Raw genomic sequence first — 22,571 nt, forward strand, 5'->3', positions numbered from 1 at the left:
CAGGAGTAAAGCTGCTCTCTGTACGCCCCATTGGACAAGTTCTAATTTAATAGAATGTTCTTTTCCTGATGGAAACAGGAAAAGGTATAAAAACAATGAGCAGTGGTGGTTCTGAACCCTTGACCTCCAACAGGCACTGCTCTCCTGCCACCCCACTGCAGGGAAGGAACTCTGGGCATCAGGGGATGTTTCTGTTATTTTTGCCCCATTTTCTGTAGGTAGAGACAGGATACAGGGCAGATCCAGCATCATTGTTTGACTGTCTTGTCACTTACCTCCATTTACACCTGGAGGTGCTGGGCTTGTACCACCTGAGTTAATGAGATTTCAGACTGTTTCATACAGCACTACATAGTCCTGATAAAAACCAGCCAGAAGAACCCCCTACAGAATTATTTTTCAAGTGAAAAGGGGAGGTGTAGCATTGACAGGCAGCTTCAAAAGGTGGACTGGTGCCAGTCCCCAGCCTTGGCATCCTGCAACAACGATCCTGGAAAACCAGCTCTGATATGCCACAGTTCAAAGGGTAAAGACTCTCGTGGTTTTCCCTTGGGACAAGTGACAGTCTCTCTCCATTTGTTGGAAAAGCAGCTACACTCCACAGCTGGTAGGAGCAGTTTCACACATATTTAGGCCTGTTTTCAGGGGTGTGTGTGTATTTCCTTTAATACTGCACTTTTTAGTTTTTTAAACAAAGATGTTTATTTTGGAAATAATTTTTTTTATTTATCTAAAAATGCACAATTGCAAAAAATTACCTTTTGAAATACATTTCCTTATAAGCACTAAGAAATCTTATGTAGCAAGAAAGTGACCAGACTTCTCCAGATCCTCATCTGTGAGCTGAGCTTCCCTGGAAGCCACGGATCCTTTTCCAGCCCGACCCTCCCTCTGGCCATGGAGCTGCAGCCCCGGCTCAAGGAAAGCTGCAGTGCAAGGGGACAGGTTCAGGTCACACCTGACAAGTGCTCGAGAGGTTGGGTATAAATTAACCAAGCTGGTTGGCACGGGAATGGTGGGAGCAATTTGGTGCCTCCACGATGATTTAAATTTCCTGACTCTCTCCTGAGAGCAGTACCCTCAGCTTTCTGCTGAGAAGCCTCAGTAAAATGGCACCTTGCATTAATGATGCCAACCTTATTCACAGCAATTAATGGTTTTTCTTGGTACCCTATAAAAACATTCCCAAATTTGCTACGAAGTAGCTGAAGACGGCACTGCGGTTTTCCTTTAAGTAGAGTAAATTAGGTTAAAAAAATCCACTAAAAGCATATATATGTATGTAACCCTCTAACCCTAATCTTAGTTCAAAAACAATTAAGGATTGTAAGCTTTCCTTAAAAAAAAAAACAAACAACCAAAAGGCGGCACAGGCTGCATTTGAACTGTCACACACAAGGGTACAGTCGGCACGAGCCCCCGGCACACGCGGAGCCGGCGCTGGAGCAGCACAGGCTGAGGGGTTTCCTCAGGAACACCGAGCACAGCCCCGCTCCTCCGACAGGCACATGGAATGGAAACACTGGAACGTGAATCCAGGGCTGTTCCTGAAGCAGTGAATATTTCCATCGGCAGTAATGACACAAATCATTGATTCAATGAATGAATTTAGCTGTTGACAATTTTCATGCAGTTAGAGACGATGACTCCTTCAGATCAGGTTGAGATTTATAGACATTCACATTCTGTAATGAGCTTTCACAGTTTGAGGGACGGGGCTGATCCTATGCAGAATTCCATACACAAAGCATTTCATTTATTTTAAAAAAATTTTCCAAGTGTTTAAAACACTGCTGAAGTTCCACTGATAGTACCCGATGTACTATTGAATGTGTAAAAGTCTCTGCACCAAAATCGAACTGGCTTCGATCAACACTGGTTTTAAACAAGAACCTGGAGGCTGAGAAGAGCCATTCCAAAAGGGAAAATGAGGGTAAGGAGCAATTCTCTGCAGGAGCAAGGCTGGTTTGGGTTTGCTTGGCATGTTTGGCTTCTTTTCCCCAGGTTCATGTTTAACTCACCTCTGACAGAAATGCATCAGCAAAATACACAAAGTTTACAATTTAAAAAAAAAAAAAAAAAAAAGCCCAAAGTGTTTCCCACCCCCCAACCCTTCCCAGTTTCTAAGTCTGAAGAGGAGGGAATTAATAAAAACACATAAATGGCTGCTTTAAAATACACCAAGTAAAAACTGAATTTGCTATTAACCATTTGCAGAAGAGGCAAAGTAGCAGTTATACAAATTACACAAAATCTATGGTAATTCTTACATTAGTATAAAGTGATTTCACTGAAGGAATTATTTCAATATTTCACATTACAGTTAAGATAGAAGGTCTGGCACAGGCCGAGCCCTCGGTAATATCGGCTATCCTAGATTACACACGACAGTTTGAAGAAAGGACCCTTAAATGATCTACATCCGTAACGTTATTGGCCTTAAAAATAAAAAATAAAAGAATCACTTGCAATACCTCACAGAATCTTCACGTTAAAGCAACGACCACCTGTAAGAGTCCTTGTCAAATAACCTGCAAATGATGGAGCCTCTGCTGCGAGTGCTCACCCTCCCACCTGTGTGAGCTGCACCAGGCGCCGGCAGCGGAGAAAAGGATTCAAGTAAGACTGAGCTGTGCTGGCGCCGCGGCCGCTCATGTGCTCGAGGTCCACACGTGCATCTGTTTGGCTATTTGGTGCACGTAACCGATGTCGGGCCGCTGGTCTGGGTCGGGGTATATGCACATGCTGACCAGTTCCCGCAGCTGAAAGACAGGACAGGAGGCAAAGGGGAATGAATCCACTGCTCTCTGACTGGGAGAGGCTGCAGATCGTCTGCCCGAGCTCTGCAGGCCAGGCCAGAGCTGGGAACCTCTTCATGCAGATGCTGAGCAGGGTGCAGGCACATGACTGTCTGTGTGTGTGTCCCACCTCCAGATGGGCCAGAAAGAACCTTTCCCACCAAATCTTCGCTGAAAATTTAAATCTTCCCACAGCCCAGCACATCTCACATCCCAGAGGAGCAGAGGGAGCCCGGCCCAGGAGGACCCAGTGTGTGCACCCAGGGCTGGGGGAGCAGCACGGGGCAGAGGGAGGGAGGCACCAGTGGCACTGGCAGGGTGTGGATGAAGGAGGGAAAACAAGATCACTACCACAGTGTGCCTGAGGCAGCAGGCAGGGAGGGACCTTCCAGTGGAAGGGGGCTCTGAGGGAAGGGGGAGCCTGAGCCGAGCTCCCCGTACAACAACTGCTCTGCCCTTCCCACACCAACCCTGGCACCAAACCCTCCAAGCCTTCGAGTGTAACCAGTCTGACCAGCACTTGAGCATCTTAAGCTGTTGGACCCGGCTGTGAGACCCTGGTGTTTCCTAAAACCTTCCTGAAGAAGAGAGAATGGTCACTGATTATGTTTAAATAAATAAAATGCAGAAGGCTGGAGTCTCCCCACCTCCCAACCCTCTTTATTGTGCACATGAAAGATTGTAGCTTTTAATTATACAGACACTGAAAGCTGCTCGTACCCCCGAGGCACCAGGAGAAACAGCCTTGAGCCTCTGATCTTCTCACATCCTCCCAGTAGCCACAGTGCCAATTATTTTAGCAGTAATTAAAAGCATGACCATACAGCTATCAAGCACACAGCTTCAGCTGCATTAACTGAATGTGCTTGAGGTTTTCAGCTCTGGATGGAGCAAGGCTCCATCCTTGCTCCCACCCCAAACCCGCTGCCTGGCCTTGCCCTGGTGACTTTTTTTGACCTGAGGGCAGGGATGCTGCTGCCTTTGTAACCCCGAGACCCTGAAGGTTTAACACACCCCTCATCAGCCAAGATCACCACAAAACTCCCACCAACAAATTAAAATGCTTAGAGCTCAGCCCAAGGCTGTGCCATGAGGACCATTGGCCCAGCCAGGAGCTGTGCAGCACTGGAGCAGTTCTGTCCTCACAGGCATCTCAGCAGCACCCACAGCACCGGCGGCTGAGCCTGATGGGCACTGCCAACCCTCAGCTCCAGTTACAGCAGAGCTACTCCCAATATAGAAAACCAGTCCTGGCCCCAGTCCCAGCTCCTCCTCCTGCTACCAGCAGCACACAGTTGCTCACAGGAGGATCTGGACTGAGAGCCACAAAAGGCCACAGAGAAGAGGAATCACCACGAGAGCCGGGGTTCTGCCCCAAATGCTCTGCCTCGTTCTCTGAACCAATCTCCAAATCTCTACCACACTGCTGCTGATGGTGCAGCCCCGTTCTAACCCTCACAGGACTGGAGCTGTTTGCTGTTTCCCTGAGCAGGGCAGAGGAGCTGCAGCCACAGGCACGGCCTCTCCAGCATCCCGTGGACAGTGCAGGAACCATCTGGAGCCGAGTTCTCTGGGACCCGGCGCTTGGAGCTGCAAACCAACCTCACCCCGCACCAGCACTGCACTACACACACTCTTTAGCACTGCCAGAGGGAAGCAAACAGACAGTAATTGTACAGACAGGAAACACATCTGTCAGCTTACACTAATTCCTGCTGCCAGCAGGCATATCCTGAGTGCAAGAGCTGCAGCAGCTCGGCAGAGGGACCGCGCGGGGCCGGGGGGGGAAAGGCAGAAATGCACTTTTGCAGACTAGAGCTCAAAGCATCGTTTTGCATGAGATCCCTGGCAAGTCAAAACGAAGCAAAACACAACGTGTAGCGTGGGGCCCCTCCCAGGGTGGAGACCAGACCGGCTGCTCCCGGCTGCACACGGTATTTCCCAGGCATCCTGCCTCGCTCCTCGGGACTTGGAGGGGGAGTAAAACAAAAGCCCCACAGGATACAGTGAACATTTAAAATTCCATTACCCATTTCCTTTCAAATAGGAGGCAACTGTAAGGAAGGAGGAGGTAAGGAAAACCAGCTGCTTTGTCGAGGTAAGGGAGAAAAAAAGCAAAGCCCTTCTCAAAAGGCCCTGAGGAAAGCCAAGGCGTGTCTGCAGCTGCAGGGAAGTGTCACCAGGCACAGGGACACGGGTTTGTGCTTCAGTGGCTGCTCCCATCCCTCTCCTTCAGAGGCACAACATTAAAAAGCCCCAGTGCAGCTGCTGTAGAGATGCTTATTGCATTAAACTAAATGGCTTTTCTTCTCTTTTTCTTAGAAGAATCCTTCCCCCTTTCATTACACACTGAAGACTTCATGAACAAACATTTCAGTGCTGTTTTATGGAATGTTGTTTTAAGGAGAGGGCTTTCCCACGGCACACTGCTGGCTTCTGCCAGCGCCCCAGACTTTCAGTTCCAAAATATTCCCCACATTAAGAAACCTTTTTTTATCTCGATTTAGCTTGCCAATATTCCACAACAGCTGTTTCCTCAGCCAGGCACCCAGGACCCCCAGGCCATCCCCCCCCATTCTGCCCTGGATGTGGGGGGTTCTCCTCCCAGGTTCCCTTTCCCCATGCCAGGAGGAACTTCCCTGCACCCCCATCCCATTCCCCTGCAAACACACTCCCAATTTACCTTTTCAGAATAATGTTCAGCTGGAAGAGGTGGGTAGTCACATTGCTCTATCTTTTGGCAAAGAGAAAACAGGTTCATTTTATCCCCATAGAAGGGACTCTGCAGAGCTGCCATCTGGAGAGGAAAAACCAGAAGACATTTCAGAAACACAAAGTATTTGAGAGCTCTCAGTGCTGCTGGTTTGCAAGAGCCAGTTCTGTTCTCTGCAGTGAGGGGAGGCTGCTGCTCCCAGCCTGCCCCCAGCCCAAACTGCTCTGGGATTCCACAGCTCTGCAGCCCTGGCAGGGCTGGTGCCAGGCACTGCTCTGCTTCCCAAGGGGAAAAACCAAGAAATAGGATGCTTGGACCACTGAGAGCATCAGTAAGAACCCAACTAGCTCTAAGACAACTATGAAACCCTCTCAAACAATCATCTCTCTAAACCTGCTGACATTTAGCTACTTAGAAAGCAAAGATTCTTAAAGGGAAGAGCAATGTACTTCAGCCTTAAAAAAAAAAACAAAACCCAACCTCAAAACACACATATCTCCTGCCAGAAATCTGCTATTTAGAAAAGAGTATCCCAGGCAGATTTGGGAACCAAACTACTGAAAACATTCCTGATCAATCCGGTCTTTTAAAGGATTTAAAGTTACTGTGTTTCTTCCTCCTCACCACTACTACCAGTAGTAACCTAAGCTACTCCTCATAAAGCTACAGACCTGAGGGGCTCCCAAGGAGCCCAGGGTCAGGGGAGAGCATTTGGAAGGTTCTGAAGGCAAGAGGTGAAGTATCACTGTTGCTTCATTACTGTCAGTAACAGGCAAATCAGTGGGAGAAAAATTACAGAGTCCAATTAGAGACTCTACTCTCCAATTAGGATTGATGGCAAACTGCTCTCGATGGGTGAACACAACGCAGAGAGCCCAGCACACAGGGCTGGGCCAGGCAAAACACTAATGGGGGCAAGGGGGAAAGCACAGAAGGCAAGCAAGGGTTAAATGGGGTCTCCAGGACCTCAATACAAACATCAATAATGCCAGTGAGGTTGAGAGGGATTTTCCAATTCCCATTAACTCTTCATTCCAGGGCTAGTTAAGCAGTGATGTGCCAAAGGGGAGGAATGGAAGGGAAACATCGAAAAGAGAACACTGTGGGGTTTGGGATGGTAAATGCAGGGAATTAAAGTGGAAAGAGGGCACCCAGTGTTGAGCAGAGCAGGGCCATGACCACAGGCACTCAAGGATCTCACTAACTGCAGTTTGTGATGCCACGTTGGGCTTTGCTCCTGACATTTTGATTAGAGCAATTACCCCAGGGCAGGCAGATCCCCCTGGCAAACGCCCACCACGCAGCACGGCTGGTTCGGACACGGCGAGATGGGAATCCCTGTTACTGCCTAAATTGACTGTCTTGCCACAACTGCTGAAGTCATTGCTTGTAGCTACATTCTGGGAATTAACAACTTATTTTTATCCCCTCCAAGTTATCTTGCTGACAGACATCTACAGGAAGTGAGGGATGAAGACAGTTACTACTATATTGATAAGATTTAATAAAAATCACTGTATGATTATCAATGTCAAAGTTAAGTGGTGCTATGTGGCATCATGTCCCAAAGCCCTCAATGTTCCCTAAGTGGATTCCAGTGGACACGCATGTCTCTGAAGGCAATTTGTACATTAAATCTCTGCAGCTTATCTGCACAATCTATCTGGAGAAATATCAGAAGTGACTCATACCCAAACAAGCATCCCCCTTCCTTACTTCTTAAGCCAAATGGAAAAACATTCTCCTTACAAGAAATTAGTGCAGATAAAACACAGCTCCTTCAAAGACACACAAATCCCATGTTTAACTTTTGAAATTCTAGAAAGTTTAAAAAGTCAAGTAGCTGTTTAACTACTGAACACAGAATTGGTACCTGTCAAGTCCTCCTTGGAATCTGCAAGATCTCACAGCTCCTGTTCCCTAAGTTAAGCCTTACCTACGTAGGAAGGGAATTTAAAACCGCTTCACACGCCAAAGCTCTCAGATGTTCCTGTAGTACTGCTACTCCTACCAGAGAATTATGTTTAGTGAGCAATTAATTCAGCTTCTCGAAATACAAGGAGTACCAAGACTCCTGTGCCATAAGGGGACCATATTGCCTGCAACAAAAACATATCTTAGCACAACGCTAAATATTTCTCTCTGCATAAATCTGGAATCCCATCTCCAGGAGCTCAGCCCGGGAGGCACTCGGAGCACCCTGGCACTGCAGCAGCACCCGAGGGGTGGAGGCCAACTGGGGCCACCCCGACTGCTCCTGGCAGAGCTGGCCAGGCCAACCCCCACGGCAGGGCCAGCCCTCACCTCGGAGCCTACACTGGGAACTCCCCCTTAGGCCCAGCACAAGAAATTACGGGGAGGTCAGAATTCCCTGTTCCCACAGCTGAATCTCCAAATCCCTTTTCAAACACCACCAGCAGACCCAGGTACACACACCTGTACTGGATCATCCCAGCCTGCAGCATCTCATTAGAAGCATTACAAGCAAAACCACCCTTTATTAAAAAAATACCAGCTTTTGAGTGGAATGCAGATGCTGCTGCCTTGGGAATTACTCAGTCTCTTCAATTCTTTCCTTAGAGGCACTGGGAATCTGAAGACAAGCACAAAGCCACTCAATTTAACAATGCTGGCACCATGCCCGGCTCTGGGCACTGACGGGTGCCACCATGAGCAGTTTTTGGACCCCACTCCAGCCCATAAATGTTACTGGGCCCACAGTGCTGCTGGAGTGGAGCCCCCTGGGCTGTTCAGTGCCTTCAGCTGGGTTTGATGGATTCCTTCCCTGGGTTCCCAGCCCTGGGATGTCACCCCCTGCAGCAGCACATCAGCCCCCAGGGCAGTGTGACAGGGTGACACCCAGGGCAGTGTGACAGGGTGACACCCAGGCAGTGTGACAGGGTGACACCCAGGCAGTGCCCACCCCCTGGACAGACACTCAGCTCTGGGAGATGATGCTCTTCCCAGAAGGACCCAACAGTGGCAAGCTCTGAATCCTGGGAACAGCGATGTTATGGGAAAACTGACTCTTATACTGTCTTGTCCTGGGATGTTTGTTTAACCAACCAGCTGAAGTACAGGCTTAGCCAGAGTATTTGTCACATCTGATGTGCTCACAAAAAGAATTACATTTCCCTAATTCCATGTGGTTCCAAGAAGTTGTACTGAGAAGCAAAATGTCACCAGTTCACATAATTTGTTATCCAAAGAGGACATGAGCAATATTCTTATTACTAAATATCCCAGGGATTTTTAATTCTATGGGCTGGGATAAAAGCTTTCTAAATGTTGACATGGACTTTCACTTGAATTTGAAGATGCATCCACTTAAAAAAAGATTTAGATGGGGTTATAAATGAGTACAAGGCTGTTCGATACCCTTTGATCTCTGCTACAAATGAAATCACAAAACTGAAAACGCTTATAAAATCATAGCACATATTTTCAAAATACACATAACAGCTTTAAAGAACAAGTTGCACACTGGGCAGTTCATGCAAACGTGTCTGCTCTGGGTCTGTGCCTTGAGCTGTAACACAATGTACCATCAGAAAAACTTCCACCCATAGTCTAATAGTTAAAGACCCTCATTTCACATTACATAAAAACTCTATTTTTCTTCATTGAAAACTCCCAGAATTAAAATACTGCAATTGGTCAGAATTGGTTCTAAGAAACCAGAAGCTCACATTCAAATGGATTTGCTATTTCCAAAACAAATGCAGTGTTCTGGAGACACTGTGACTGTGCTGCCCCGACAGAGCTCTGCTCCCAGCAGGAAGGAGGGATGCAGTGAACTGGCTTTCCATGGCTGCATCCTCAGCATCTGCTGTGACCTAAATGAACTTTGGGCAAGTGCTGTGGGGGGTGGCACAGCCCCTTTGCTGGTGCTCAGACAGCACAGGCCAACACGGAGCCAGACAACTTTTCCTTGGGTTTCTCCACAAGTCCCTGCAGTCAGCCCAGCCCCTGCACTGCCCTGTGCTGTGTGGGGAGGACAAACCCAGGGCAAGAAGGGAGAAGGTACTTGCCTCATACAGCAAACAGCCCAGGGACCAGATATCAGACTTGAAGTTATAGCCGTTCTCGTGTATTCGCTCCGGGGACATGTAGTAGGGAGTTCCCACTGCAAACAAACAGACAGATGGGGTTATTGTCTCACAGAGGGACTGTGGCACTTCACTAAAGGGTCAGGGGGCACAAAGGGCTCATTGGGAGACGTGCATGAAAATGTGGAGACAGATCATGGTGTCAAAGGCACAGGATCAGATGTATCATCAGGTACAGAGCCACAGGATGGGGAAGGTTAGTGAAAATATCTGCGGTATTTCTGAGGGTTGAGAAAGGTTTTCTTCCCCTTCCAGGCTCCCAAGAACCTCCAGAGTGTCCCAGGTGGACAGAGCCATGGGACAGGGTCCTGCCTGCACTGAGGTGAGGGGGGATGCCAGGACTCACCCTGGTGTTCCCTGGACCTCGCATGGGTCACCAGGAACTGCAGCACAGGGGGGAGGGAACAGCTCCACACAGGGCCAAATCTTACTGCAAAAACCTAGATAATCATGCCAAACTTTAAAACCCTGCTCCAACTTGCAGTCACGTCAGAAGCTGGGGGATTTCCAGCTACTTCCACAAGTCTGTATTTTATCAAAAGAAATTTACTGCAGTATTTTGGACAGAAGTTACAGGAAATTATTAATAAATTCCTTACCTCAAAAAGGTTCTTTTTTAAATCCTAAATAAGTTTCAGTTGTGGTACTGAAAATACAAGACATCCTGGCAGTCTCAACTACATCAAATAATCCTCAGATACATCATTTATTAAAACATCCAAGGACTGTATATGCTCTTTTCTCCTGCTTCCCCTGCTTGTCCGTCCCCTCTCAATTTTTTTTTTCTTTTGGCATTCCAGTGTATCCTTCTCCTAATTAAAGACCTTTCCCTCACAAGATGGCAAATGTTTAATTTGCCTGTAACATTCAGTTTACAATTTCTCCATTTGAAATGCTGACTGAGACAGCTGGAGGACTAATAAGCAGCTGAAGGATAGTGCTGGAGGTGGAGGGGGAAGAACAGCCACCACCTTCCCCAACGTTCCTGAGGAGGGATCTGCACTGTGGGAAATAAATGAGTTCTGGGGAGAAAGCAACAGCCTTGAGAGGCCAAACCCAACCCCTGCCACCTGCACAGGTGACCCAGCACAGAGCTGGGCATTTATTTGGACCCCCAAGATGTTCAGCAATCAGCTGCCCTGTATGGTGAACTCAGCTCATGCTTTCAGGTCATTAAATAAGAAATTACTCCCCTTTCACGGCGAAGGTACCCTAAGGAAAAGTTACATTTTTGCAAATCCTATACAAACCACAACAGAGGAGAAATAACACATGGAGATTATTTTGTTTCCGTGCTGAGGAGGAGCAAGTCAGACTGACACAGTCCCAGATCTGGCTGGGTTTAATTGCCAGTGAAAGGCCCCTGTGTATGGAAGAGACCAGAGTTCTGTTAATAATTTTTAACAGACTACAGAGTGACCTCCCAGGACACCCAGAGCAGACAGGACTCACTCAAAGAGCCCAACGAGCCTTTCCATGGCTCTCTCCCATGTGCACACAGGACACACACGATGGACAGCACAGTAACCCCCACACAGCTGCCAGGTCTCTGTGCAAGAACTGACTTGGCTGGGACAGCACTGATTCATCTTCCTGATTAAAAATATGCAGCTGCAGCAGCAGCAGTGACTCATTCCATGAAGTTCTTGGACAGTTTTGGAAGCCTCCACTGAGCACTGGCATGAGACGCTTCCCCGCCTGCACTGTCCCTGTGCTGCTGCTCTTCCCACCCCCAGGAGCTCCAGGAGCTGGGCACAGGAGGGAGCACCAGGGCAGCCCCAGCCCTGCCCCGAGGTGCCCCTGCTCCCAGGGCCGGTGCCAGGGCCGCTCCCGGGCTCAGTTATTCCGGTCACTGCCTGACCACCCCGGAGCAGGAACGGGTGGGCTCTGAGGCCGTGGCAGCCAGGTCTGCTGGAGCAGCACCACTGTCGTTTGAGATAATGCCTGGTCTAGAGAATGCCTGGTTTAGATCATCCTGAGCCCCCCTGGACGCCGGCAGGGACGGGTTTGTGCCACGGCTCAGTGCCCTCCCTCCCGGCCGGGCATTAATCTGCTCCACTACATCCATGGCTCCGGAGCTCTCCACGCCTGAGCTCCTTTCCTGGAGTCCACCCACCACATTTACCTGCCATTACTGGAGCCTTGGCAGCAAATGTACAAACAAGCAGGGCTCTGCGTTTCAAAACTGATGCATTAATTTTTAAATAACTGTCATGATAAAAGACTGACAAGCCCAATTCTCTTTATGGCCTGTCCAGCATTACGTGGGAATCTCCCGTAATGAGCCTCTTCTAGAGAACTGCACAAGGCTTCCAGTGCAATCAGTCAGGGCTCACCATTGCATCCCATTAGTCAATTTGACAGGAACAGTCTAATCGGAGACTGTTCATCAGAAACTTTCTTTGGCATTTGCCCTGCTGGAAATACAAAATATTGTTCTGATTCAGTATCACTCACCAGGTGGCAGAGCAATGCCTTTGAAGCCATAAAGGTTGCCAAACCCTAGGGAAGGTTATGGCTAAGTAAGGAGCTTCCTGCTCTGCTCCTGAGAGGTGAAACCCTTCACTTGACCATGAGCCACTTCAGCAATGCCAGAGCACCCCTGCTCCCCCCACACTGCTGGGGTGCAGCTACAGCACCACAGCAACAAACAGCTCTGGAGAGCTGCAGCTTCCACGGCAGGGAAATGCTAATTATTCCCAGTTAGAACAGGAGCAGTCTCATTTCACCAGGAAAACACAGAGGCAAAGGCAGCAAAGTTATTCCAGAAATAAAATTCCAAATCCTTCCCTCTCATACAGAGTCTGAATTACAGCCCTACCTGTGCAGCTGCACCCCCAGTGTGCACAGGCACCACAGCTGCCCTGGGTCACGTCCCAGTGCAAACACAGCTCAGCCAGGATTGATGCTGCCTGTGGAACTCAGCCCTGGCTGCTCATGGGCACAACCAAAAGGAATCTGATTCACACTCACGCTGAAACCAGGACACAGTGTTTCCCCACAGGCTCTGAGCTGGCTCAGGTCTTCTCCCAGAAGTAGAATTTGGGAATTAGCTAAAGTGAAACTGTGGTCAAAAGTACTAAGACATACTTTAAATTCCTTCAAATCTCAGTGTGAGGTGCCTCCACAAATTGTTTCAAGGGAGAAAACAAACAAACAAACAAAGCAGATGAAATCTACTTTTTCTTAGAAAAAAAACAATAAATATTTTGAGCATAATATTGCAGCTGTTGTTACCAGACCTGTTGCCTTAAGGTTCTCTATTTTTTTTCTAATCACACAACCCTACTTAAGTCTTTATAGTTTTGTGGTTGGGTTGTTTTGGGTTTATTGTTTAGTTGGCTTTTACATGTATGTAAACATACCTGCAGAAATTCTGCATCTACCTTTTTTTTCCACAAATACTCTACTCGAGGCTCAGACCAAAAGGCTAAAACTCCTCAAAATCCCCACAATATTGGCTGTTGACATTTTCAGTGGATTTCTTGTGTCCATTTATCTAACCAAGCCCTGTTTACCAGCCCCTCCAAGCCCTGGGATTTTGTTTCAGATGGCAAAGTGGCTGGCAAGCAAAGGAAAGAAAAGAAAAAAGGAAAGGCAAATAGACCATTTATGAGAGAGCTCTTCAGTCAGTCCCTGCACCCCCTCCCATCCAGAAGGGACGGGTAACACCCCACGGACCCCCATCCACGGCTGCTGGCATGTTCTAAGCTGGGAAGCTTTGACTTGTGTGCATCCCCCAAAAGGAAAATCTGCTCTAACTACATTCTTATCCAAGAATAAATAATAAATAATCTGCTCCAAAACAAGACTATTCTGTGTAAAATTGGTTTCTTTTGGTTTTTTTTTTTTCTTTTTGTTGTTTTTTTTTTTCCTCTCTCGTTTCTTCAAAATGTAAAGAAAGTCAGAAGCTTTGGATAATGCCAAGTTTATTTGGTTAAAAATGGGCATTATACCAGTTCTCAAAAAGTTATCCATTCTAATATTGATGGAAATTCTCTGTATTTAATAAAGTTAAGTTTTCCAAAGTCTAAAATCAGGGAAGGAAGGACTGTAAGTCACCACCTTGTAACAAGGAGTAGTAAAATTCACCTTAGCTACACCCACTACCTTTAAAACGTGAATTTGCTGGCAAGGTTTGTGCAGGAAGAGCTCTCCCCTGTGGAAAACTCTGTCCTGTCTGCTCCCCAGGGAAAGGGAGAGCACAGCCGAGGGGGCTCCCTGGGAACTCAACTCCCCCACACCTCCCACCCCAGCTGGTTCCTGCTGCCTCTCCCAACACCGGGGGAGGCTGGAGGTGTCCACTCTTCCCCTCTGGCAGATCTGCCCGGGGAGATTTTCCCAGGGCCAGGGCTCTCCCTGCCCACGTCCCGGCGCTGCTCCGGCGGATCCGCGCGCTCGGAGCCCAGCGCTCGCCGGCGTCTCACGAGCTGTGTACAGGCAAATCTTTCATTTTTCTTTCATTACCCCGGCATGTACTGTCACTTAATTTTTATGTATGCAATCCTTCCTGACAAATATGATCTGCTGCCTGGTAATTCATGTGACGTTCATTCTGTTCCTTGCTCTAATTACGGCTCCCGTTCCCGCCGCGGCGCTGCCGAGCCGCCGCTACACCTGTCAGCCGGGTCGGGGCTGCCTGATGCCCTTTGTGCCAGCCTGATGTGAGCAAACACGGCCAAGGGAAGAAATGAGATGAATATATTTGCATAAGCTGCACATTGAATTCATGGGTCAGCAGCCAGGGAAGTGACGGCTCGGGGCGGTTGCCAGGGCAACGTGGGCTGGGAAATGCCCGTGGCCTGGGCCGGGCACCACACCGGGCTCAGCACTCACAGCACCCAAAGAGTGGCTTCATGGCACCAAAACCAGGACCAGCCCATTCCTGCTGCTGCAAAACCTGCATCTCTGGCAAATTACCAAAAATAAAGGAAGAAGCTTCAAGTCTGCAAATTTCATGACTCTTAAAAGGCTCTTTTTTACGCGGCTCCAGGAACCTCTGGAAATGGTGGCGTGTCCATCCCTCTCCAGCCTCAGGCCTCTCCCTCAGTGCTCTGCACCCCAGTCACCTGTTTCCAGGGCACTGTGATGTGAGGGAAGGCACAAGGGGCTGAGCTCTCCCTACTCGAGCTTTCTCAATTAAGAGAGAGCAGCCCTGCTAAAGGTCACAAGCTTGGCTTACATGTGCAGCCAGTTTCCAAGCCCCAATTTATTCTTATTAATATAATAAGTGCAGCAGTCAAACTAGATAAGATCATATAATTAGACATGATCATATTTTGGCCTGTTCGGATGATGTGATTGTAACTTTCTGTGAAAAGGATTTATTTTCATCTATTAAGCACAGTGGGGATATATCCTAGGACAGCTTTTGATGCAAAGGGAAATCTGAAATCTCCTATTTTATGCCAGTAAACTGTAGAAATGTTCCTATTTTTTTAAGCACACACAAAGCAAGGCAGGAATCTTCCTTCCTTGAGCACTGAGGAGCCCAGTGTTCTGGGCAGTGTTATCAGTGAGGTTTGTACACATCCAAGAGAGGACCAGCGAGACTCACACTCAGTGGAGGAAACTGCACAAAACAAAGAGTGAAACAAATGTGTGTTCCAAAATCAACCAAGACAGGTAAATGTAAAAGAGCTTAAATACTGCACCAGAATCCAAAGTTCCCTCATTGCTCTAATACAGAAGAGCCCTTGGGACCCATTAATAAAAATGGAAAATCACCTTTTAAGAGGTTACAGACACAATTAGGAAATACTTAAACAATGAACTGCATATACTACAGAATTTTCTGTAGCACTGGAATTAATGCTAATGGCAAAAATGAGGGAGACAATTTTGAGCTATGTGGAAGACATGAAGAAAGCCTGGACCTTTAAAGCCTAAGCTGAATTTCAAGTGCAGCCCCTTTTTGGAACAGACGAACCACGAGGGCTTTGAACACCACACCCACCTCAGACAGTGACAGCCCTGGTCAGGGGCTGTAAAAGGTGGTGGTGTGACATTTAATTCCAGCAAGCACAGTGCAGGCAAACAGGATATTTAGAGTGGAAAAGCTGCATTTGTTACATTTGCTAAAAATCACATGCTTACCAGGCCAGACCTTCCAGAAAAAAATAACAAGCGAAGCTTTAAAACAGAAGATACCTATTAATGCCTATGAAGAGCATTTGGAATGCACATCACTGGAGATCCAGGATCCACTGAATCCCACTTCTGTCACCGTCAGAGGACAGACACCACTGCTTTTGAACATCACAGCTGACAACTGCACGGCAGGGCTTGCTTAACAAGTACCAGCTTACCTAAGGAATGTGCTGCAGTGGTTTTAGAACTAAAAAACCGGCCTAATCCAAGATCTCCCAGCTTCACCACCCCTGTGGCTGTTATAAACACGTTGGCTGGTTTTATGTCTGCAAGAAGAAAAAGGTAAAAGGTCAAAGCCACAAAAGGTTATTTGGTTCTAATACTGCAATAGAAGCATCGCCTGCAGCACTCGCTGTACAAAGGGGCTCGAGCAGAACCGTGTTCCTTTAGAGCTTTGATAGCCTCAATCTTCCAAGGCTTCAAGCTCTGCACAGACACGAAAATCAGAGTGTACTTCCCAGCACACGAGAAATACCAATGAGGGAAAACGTAGGAAACAGCTCAACAGAACAGAGGCAACCTCTAACTGCTGGAAATCAAAGCAATAAGCCCGGTTCTCTTTGGGAATGCTCATTTTCCACAGGAAACTGTACTGCCCACCACCATCCCCTCATGCAAAGGCCAATTACTGTTCCACATATGCATAAATTCTGGGCTCTGTGCAGCCCAGTTGGTTCATGGAGTGCAGAAATCTCTAGAACCCCAGTTTCCCAAGCAGGAACGTCAGGACTGAGTTAGAGGCTCTCTCCTCACGTCAGAGCAGACTCTGCGAGAGGCTCCACATTTCAGCCACCAATTACAGACCTAATTCAGGTGCAACTGATAAACTGCATCAGGGGATGCATAAAGGAGCAAAAATGATATCACACTGCTGAAAAATACAGTGAAGAATTCACTCCTTCAAAGGATCAAGGAAATAACAAGCAGCAGAGATTGGTGCCTTTTGGGATATTTGCATTTCCTGAGTCCAGTCCTTCACAAAGCACTTCACTGACTCTGAAAGCACCAACGTAATTTTTGGATAGAGCTCAAAGTTACGAGGCATTCTAAGACAAGGAATTCAAAAATAATTAATGAAAATAGAGAACAGGTTATGAAAGTGTGGGACATATTTGTATTAATATTTCAGAAAAGCCTGCGAGACAGGAAAACTCTTCTCAACTCTCTAAGGTCACAGCTAATATAATGAAGACTATTTCTTAAGAGTTCACTGTATCCAGGAGTCTCAGCATTTTATTTCTGACACTTTTCTAATGGCAAGTTTGACACTTCTACTTAATATCAGTGTCTAGAATACAAAGCAGCTCATCTTCCTAATACCACGCTCACTCCGGCCTGACTCCTCTAACAATGAGGCAGAGCCAGAAGGAGGGATCCATCTCCAGCTCCAGCCTCTCCAAACATGCACTGGCTGAACATCAGCATAATTGTTTTTGAATGCAGGCGCTTACTAATTGGAACATTATATCATTATTCAGTGAAAAGAGACTGAATTAATGTTACCTCTGTGCATCACCCTGCGGGAGTGCATGTGTTCCACTGCACTGCATAACTGCACAAAATATTTCCACACCGTCCTTTCCGGGATTAACCGTTTCTGCTTTTTAAAATACTGTGGGAGGAAATAAATAAAAGATCAGTGAAAAAGCAACATATTTGACTCGTTCCTGGAATTGTGCTAGTCAGCTGCAGGTTGCTCATGTCTTCCAGATCTGCACCTGCAAGACTTTTCTTCTGATTAGCTTTCAGCTCCTCCTCCCTGTATGGAAACTTCGATGCAGTTCACTAATTAACAACTATTATGAAAAATACGCTTAAATAGGTTTGACATTTTTGAATGGACACAATTATGATTAGCATTAATCTCCTTAATTACCTTGTAAAACATATTTAATGCCTCAAAACAACAAATGTCTCAAATATTTTGCCTTAAGAAACAAAAGACCATTAAAAAAACCCATGTAAACATTCATTCTTGCATCGTCTATTAACAAGGACAAGGAAATCTGCTTCCCTTTTTAAAAAGATGGCCAGAGCATCAATAAAGTATCTGTGTTTCTTCTGTGATCAGGTAGAATAATATATTCTATTTTATGCATAATAGGAATACTAAATTAACTGCACTCTCTCCAGTGAGTAGAAAGACACCCCTGATCAGGAGCCACAGATCTGGAAAAAGGCCCTTTTGTGGGTGTTTAGGCAGTGCCCAGCACAGGTTCCATGGACCTCTGGCTGCCTGAGCCTCCCAAAATAACGGGAATTGTACGACACAGCACAGAGAGCAGCGTGTGCTGCACCTCTGCAACACTGAAGTCGTTGTCAACTTATGACAGGAATAAATGACCAGCTGCAGACCCCAGTGAAGGGCAGACACTGCAGACCTTCAGCTGCTCCCTCCTCTCCAGCAGAGCACGGGCTCTGCCAAGGCACCCCAGACCTGCAGGCTTTGGATGCTGGGCCCTGACTGCTCCTGGCTCCCTCCTGTGCTGGATCCTGAGCCACCCCTCCACCACAGCACTAACAAACACACTCAGAACACCCCTCCAGAGGTTCCAGACTGATCCCTGTGCTCTGTCACACACAGTGTCCCTGGATAACGCCTCTGGAATGCTGCACACCCTCCTGGCTCACACAGCTGCCCTGCTGCACCGTCCCCGTGAGAATTCCCATCTGCAGGAGAGTAAAGAAGGGAACCATTTGCTGCCCTTTGCTGCATCTCGTGCTTTTCCCTCCCAGCACTGACATCTGATGTCCGTTGTCACATTTTCCATTTCATGTGAAATGCTGTTACTGGTTCGTGTTTGACTCCAGGAATGGCAAATTTCCCTTTGCAGATCAGCTGTGAAGGGGCACGACCGTGCAATTCCCCAGGCAGCAAATCTGACAGATTGCAACAGTTCCAACCCAAAACTTGAGAGAGAGCACAGGGAATTACAGAGGGTGAGGGAGGAAGTGTTATATACACAATAAAATTATTTAATTCTCAATAAAGTATTTAAGAGTGGATATGCAAGACCACAAGTGATAATTTTCTAAATGTCATGTCCAATAAGGTTCACCTGACATTTACAAGGAAGTCCCAACTCTCAGGTGGGTTTTCCTGCAGCTCTACATCCTCATAAATAATGCAGGCACTGGGGTGTGACAGAGACAGCCCTGGCTTTATCACCCTCACACCTCAGTGTTGTCACTGCTGTTCCAGGGAAAATCCTCCATCAGCTGCAGCTCCCCGGGGAGGGCTGGGGGTGACTGCAAACCCCACTGCTGCAGTGGAGCTATACTGACAAGGAGGCTTTTGTTCCCTCCTGGGTTTAGGGTTTGGTCATTTTTTACCTCTTAAAAAAAAAAAACAAACAACCAAAAACAATCAAAAAATGGAATTCCCAGATTTGCACCAATAGAAACACTTCATTTCTGTGACCTTGAAAAAAAACAAATGCATGTTCTTCGTGCCTGAAATACAGAGAGAACACGGAGCAGCCAGGCAGCACTGACAGGCAGCACAGTCCAGGGCTGGGCAAGGCACCAAACCAAGAAACTACCAATGATGCTTTGGAAAATCTAACTCCTGTTATAATGACACACAAAGCAAGTTTAAAAAAATTAAATAGTCAAAGGACAAATAGACAAATGAACATATTTATCAGTAAGGGATGTTTTAAACTAAAAACTGCAGATGACAAAAAAATGCAATATTTTATATCATGAAATGTTACGATTCTGTAGGTAAAACTTTTTATAAGCTGAGACTTAAAAATCAAGCAAGACCCTTGCACAGCCCAGGATGGCCACACACAGCCCCAACTCCTGCTCTCACAATCCTCTTTTCCCACAACAACAAAAGGCCTGAGAGGAGCTGCAAGTTTCTCCAGATCTGGAGGGAAAAGGGTGAAATGCAGCAGAGGGTACGAGGGAACAGTGGGAGCTGCAACCCCAGCGAGCTCTGCGGGGGCACGAGGGCAGCTCTGCCCCCACCCCAGCGCTCACCCCTCGGGATGGGACACATCCCACCCACCCTCCCCTGCTGAGGCTGGATCTGGGATTTTGGGGCTCTCCCCAGTGCCTCTGCCAACTGCCTGTTCCCAGCTCGCCCGCCCGGGGCTCTCCCGGGAGATGGAGCAGATTTTCCCGGATCCTGCAAATTTAGCCGTTGACTATGGACTGAGTGGTAACTTGTTTGACAGCCCCTGGCCTAGTGCCTCATGGCTCTGCTGGCAAAGAAAACAAATCTGTTAATAAGATATTTTAACTGTGACAACAAGGAGGAGGAGAACTTTCCAAACATTCATTTATGATAATTACAGAATAATGATGGCAAAAAACAGGTAAAACATGGAGAGAAGGTTGAGAGTGCTAACAAACATGATATAACACATCTGTTCTCACAAGGGATGTATGTCTAAAGATTAACATGTCAAAGAAAATATAAAAGCAGGTGGTAACAGCTTAACTAAAGCTGGTTTGCAGCAATACAAGTATTCCTAAGAGCAACATAAAAGAAGAACAAGTACTTGAAACATTTTCTCAAACCCAAATCCCCATTGCATAGAAAGTCAATACACTTCCTTGAATGTCTTCAGAGTGGCAGACAGACAATGTGAACGCTGAACCCAACAGTAATTAACTGTCCCCATCAATCACAGGCTGAGTAAATCAACCCTGCCAAAGGCACACGTGTCCCACCAAACCACAGACCCTCCCTCCCCTCTGAGCTGTGCCCACGAGCTCATGGCACGGCCTGGGGGATTTAAAATGCCCCAAACTACTGGTTCTGGCCTGGAAACACCCTCTGGGTGTGCAAAGCTGCAGGAGGAGAACAGAAGTGTTCCTAGCCCAGTTGTGCTCCCCCCAGCCCACGTGTGCCTGGTCCTGGATGTCTGTGGCACCTTGGGCATGGACACATCCCTACCTTAATCATCTGGGACAGGTCTCCAGCATCAGCCAGCTCCAGGACAATGTTCAGCTCGTTGTCTTCGATGAAAGAGTCCAAATACTTAATGATGTTGGGGTGGTTCAGTTGCTGCAGGTGGAGGGATCACAAGAACACTCACAGTGCTGGAGCAGTGGCAGCTCCAGACACAACACCAGCCCCCGCTGTTCCAGTGAGCACAGCTCAGAGCAGGGACAGCCACACAGCTCTGAGTCACCACACAAAACACCCCCAAGAAACAGCATTTCTCACCAGCACAGCATAAGAAAAGTGTCTTGAGTAAAGAGCAACTCAACCCCAACAGTGTGACACAACCCCTTCTATTGCAAACTTGCAGAACATTTAAAAACAGTGTCCTGAAAGAAGTCTTGTTAAAAAATAACTGATTTTTTTCTCCCCTGTTACATATAAACAAACCCCAAATGTTGATTACAGTACCCCTCGGGGCCTCTTTGCCCCTTAAAAGAACAAAATTACACTACAACTGTGACAGAGAAAATAATGCACAAATTGCACACACCAGTTTATTTTTCTGATTATTTATGCTTCTATAAGCTTATATATTTATAAGCTTTATTTGCCAACCTGAAAACAATTTTTTTCTCAAAACAACAACCAAAACCAAAAAAAACCCTGGAAAAAGTCATGAAAGTCCTTACCTTCAGGAGGTCAATTTCCTTAATGCAATCTTGCCTAGCCTTGGCATCCATCATTTCAAAAATCTTCAAAGACAAAACCACAGAGGATAAAAATGAAACAACAACAAAAAAAGTACTTTATACTTTAACAAGCAGTTGGTCTTTCCTTCCCCAATTTGTATATCCTCTACAGTAACGAGCATTCACACAACCCCCAGATCAAATAAAGATCAATGTTTTCTTTATTTTGAAACCACTACAGGGCTAACATTGGGGCAAAACTATTTTTAGAACCTGTAGGCAATGCTCTAAGTAGCCCAGAAAATAAAGACACTAGTTTGTGAATTTACTGTCATGATTTTCATCGCTTTAGTTGCTGTTAATTTCATCTAGAAAATAAAAGAAAGTGTTTACTTTTCCCTTTTTAACAGATACAGCCTCCACTAATTTCTCTGATAATTAACAATAACATTGAGCATTAATATTAATTTTGTAATAGTCAGAGAGTAAGTCACTAGAAATGAGAGTTTACAGGGTCTGTTCAAGGATTAAAGGGAAATCTCCTCAAACAAAATGCTAGTCTGGACACCACCCAATACTTTCAGTCAAGTTACAAATCTACACTGCTGGCAACTAAGTTTTTTAGAAATTCTTCTAAAATTCCACGAGCAAGCTCAGGCACTGTTCCCTCTCGTGCTCCGTGTTCCCATGTTGAGCTGTGTCACGATGGCAGGATCCCCACAGGCCAGAGGGGCTCCTTCTTTCACACACATTTAACTACAATCTCACTTGGTGAATAACTTTAAATATTCAATTTAAAATCTATTTACTTTATAAAGAGGTGAAATTTAAAATAAACATGAAATTGCACTACTGCTACATAATTCTGGTTTGGGAACAGAAAGCCCCTCCAGGGTGCAGAGGGACAAGGACCCTGCAGTGCAGTTCTCTGGCTCCAAGTGATCTGGGCAGGTCCTTAAACATCCCCATCCTGCTCCGAGCAGCAGGACTGTGACCTGAGGTGCTCACCTGCACTTTCTTTAACGCCACAGGCTTTCTGTCCAGCAGACACGTTGCTCTGTAGACTTCACTGAACTGGCCTCGCCCGATCTTCTTCTCCACCTGGAAGTCTGCCAGGGTGCAGCGGTACGGGAACGCCGTCAGCTGCCTCTGCGGGGCCAAGGGACTCGCTCAGGGGCTGCACAGGGCTGCACACCTCCTGCTCCCACAGGG

The 22,571-nt window shown here is 46.9% G+C and overlaps 1 protein-coding gene across 1 annotated transcript in view; it reads right to left on the reverse strand.

The window, feature by feature from the left end:
- Positions 1 to 704: 704 nt before the first annotated feature.
- NEK6 (NIMA related kinase 6) overlaps positions 705 to 22,571 on the reverse strand; it is a 44,192-nt gene continuing 22,325 nt past the window's right edge. The window contains exons 3-10 of the mRNA XM_027650097.1: positions 22,368 to 22,508; positions 21,360 to 21,422; positions 20,680 to 20,790; positions 17,274 to 17,382; positions 15,929 to 16,036; positions 9,543 to 9,637; positions 5,482 to 5,595; positions 705 to 2,762 (exon numbers count right to left, since the gene is read on the reverse strand). Of these exons, the coding sequence (XP_027505898.1) occupies positions 2,652 to 2,762; positions 5,482 to 5,595; positions 9,543 to 9,637; positions 15,929 to 16,036; positions 17,274 to 17,382; positions 20,680 to 20,790; positions 21,360 to 21,422; positions 22,368 to 22,508 (852 nt within the window). The 3' untranslated portion in view covers positions 705 to 2,651. The remainder of the gene's footprint in view (positions 2,763 to 5,481; positions 5,596 to 9,542; positions 9,638 to 15,928; positions 16,037 to 17,273; positions 17,383 to 20,679; positions 20,791 to 21,359; positions 21,423 to 22,367; positions 22,509 to 22,571) is intronic.

This window comes from Corapipo altera, unplaced genomic scaffold (genome assembly GCF_003945725.1).
Source record: "Corapipo altera isolate COAL_440 unplaced genomic scaffold, ASM394572v1 268, whole genome shotgun sequence".
NCBI classification, from domain to species: Eukaryota; Metazoa; Chordata; class Aves; order Passeriformes; family Pipridae; genus Corapipo; species Corapipo altera.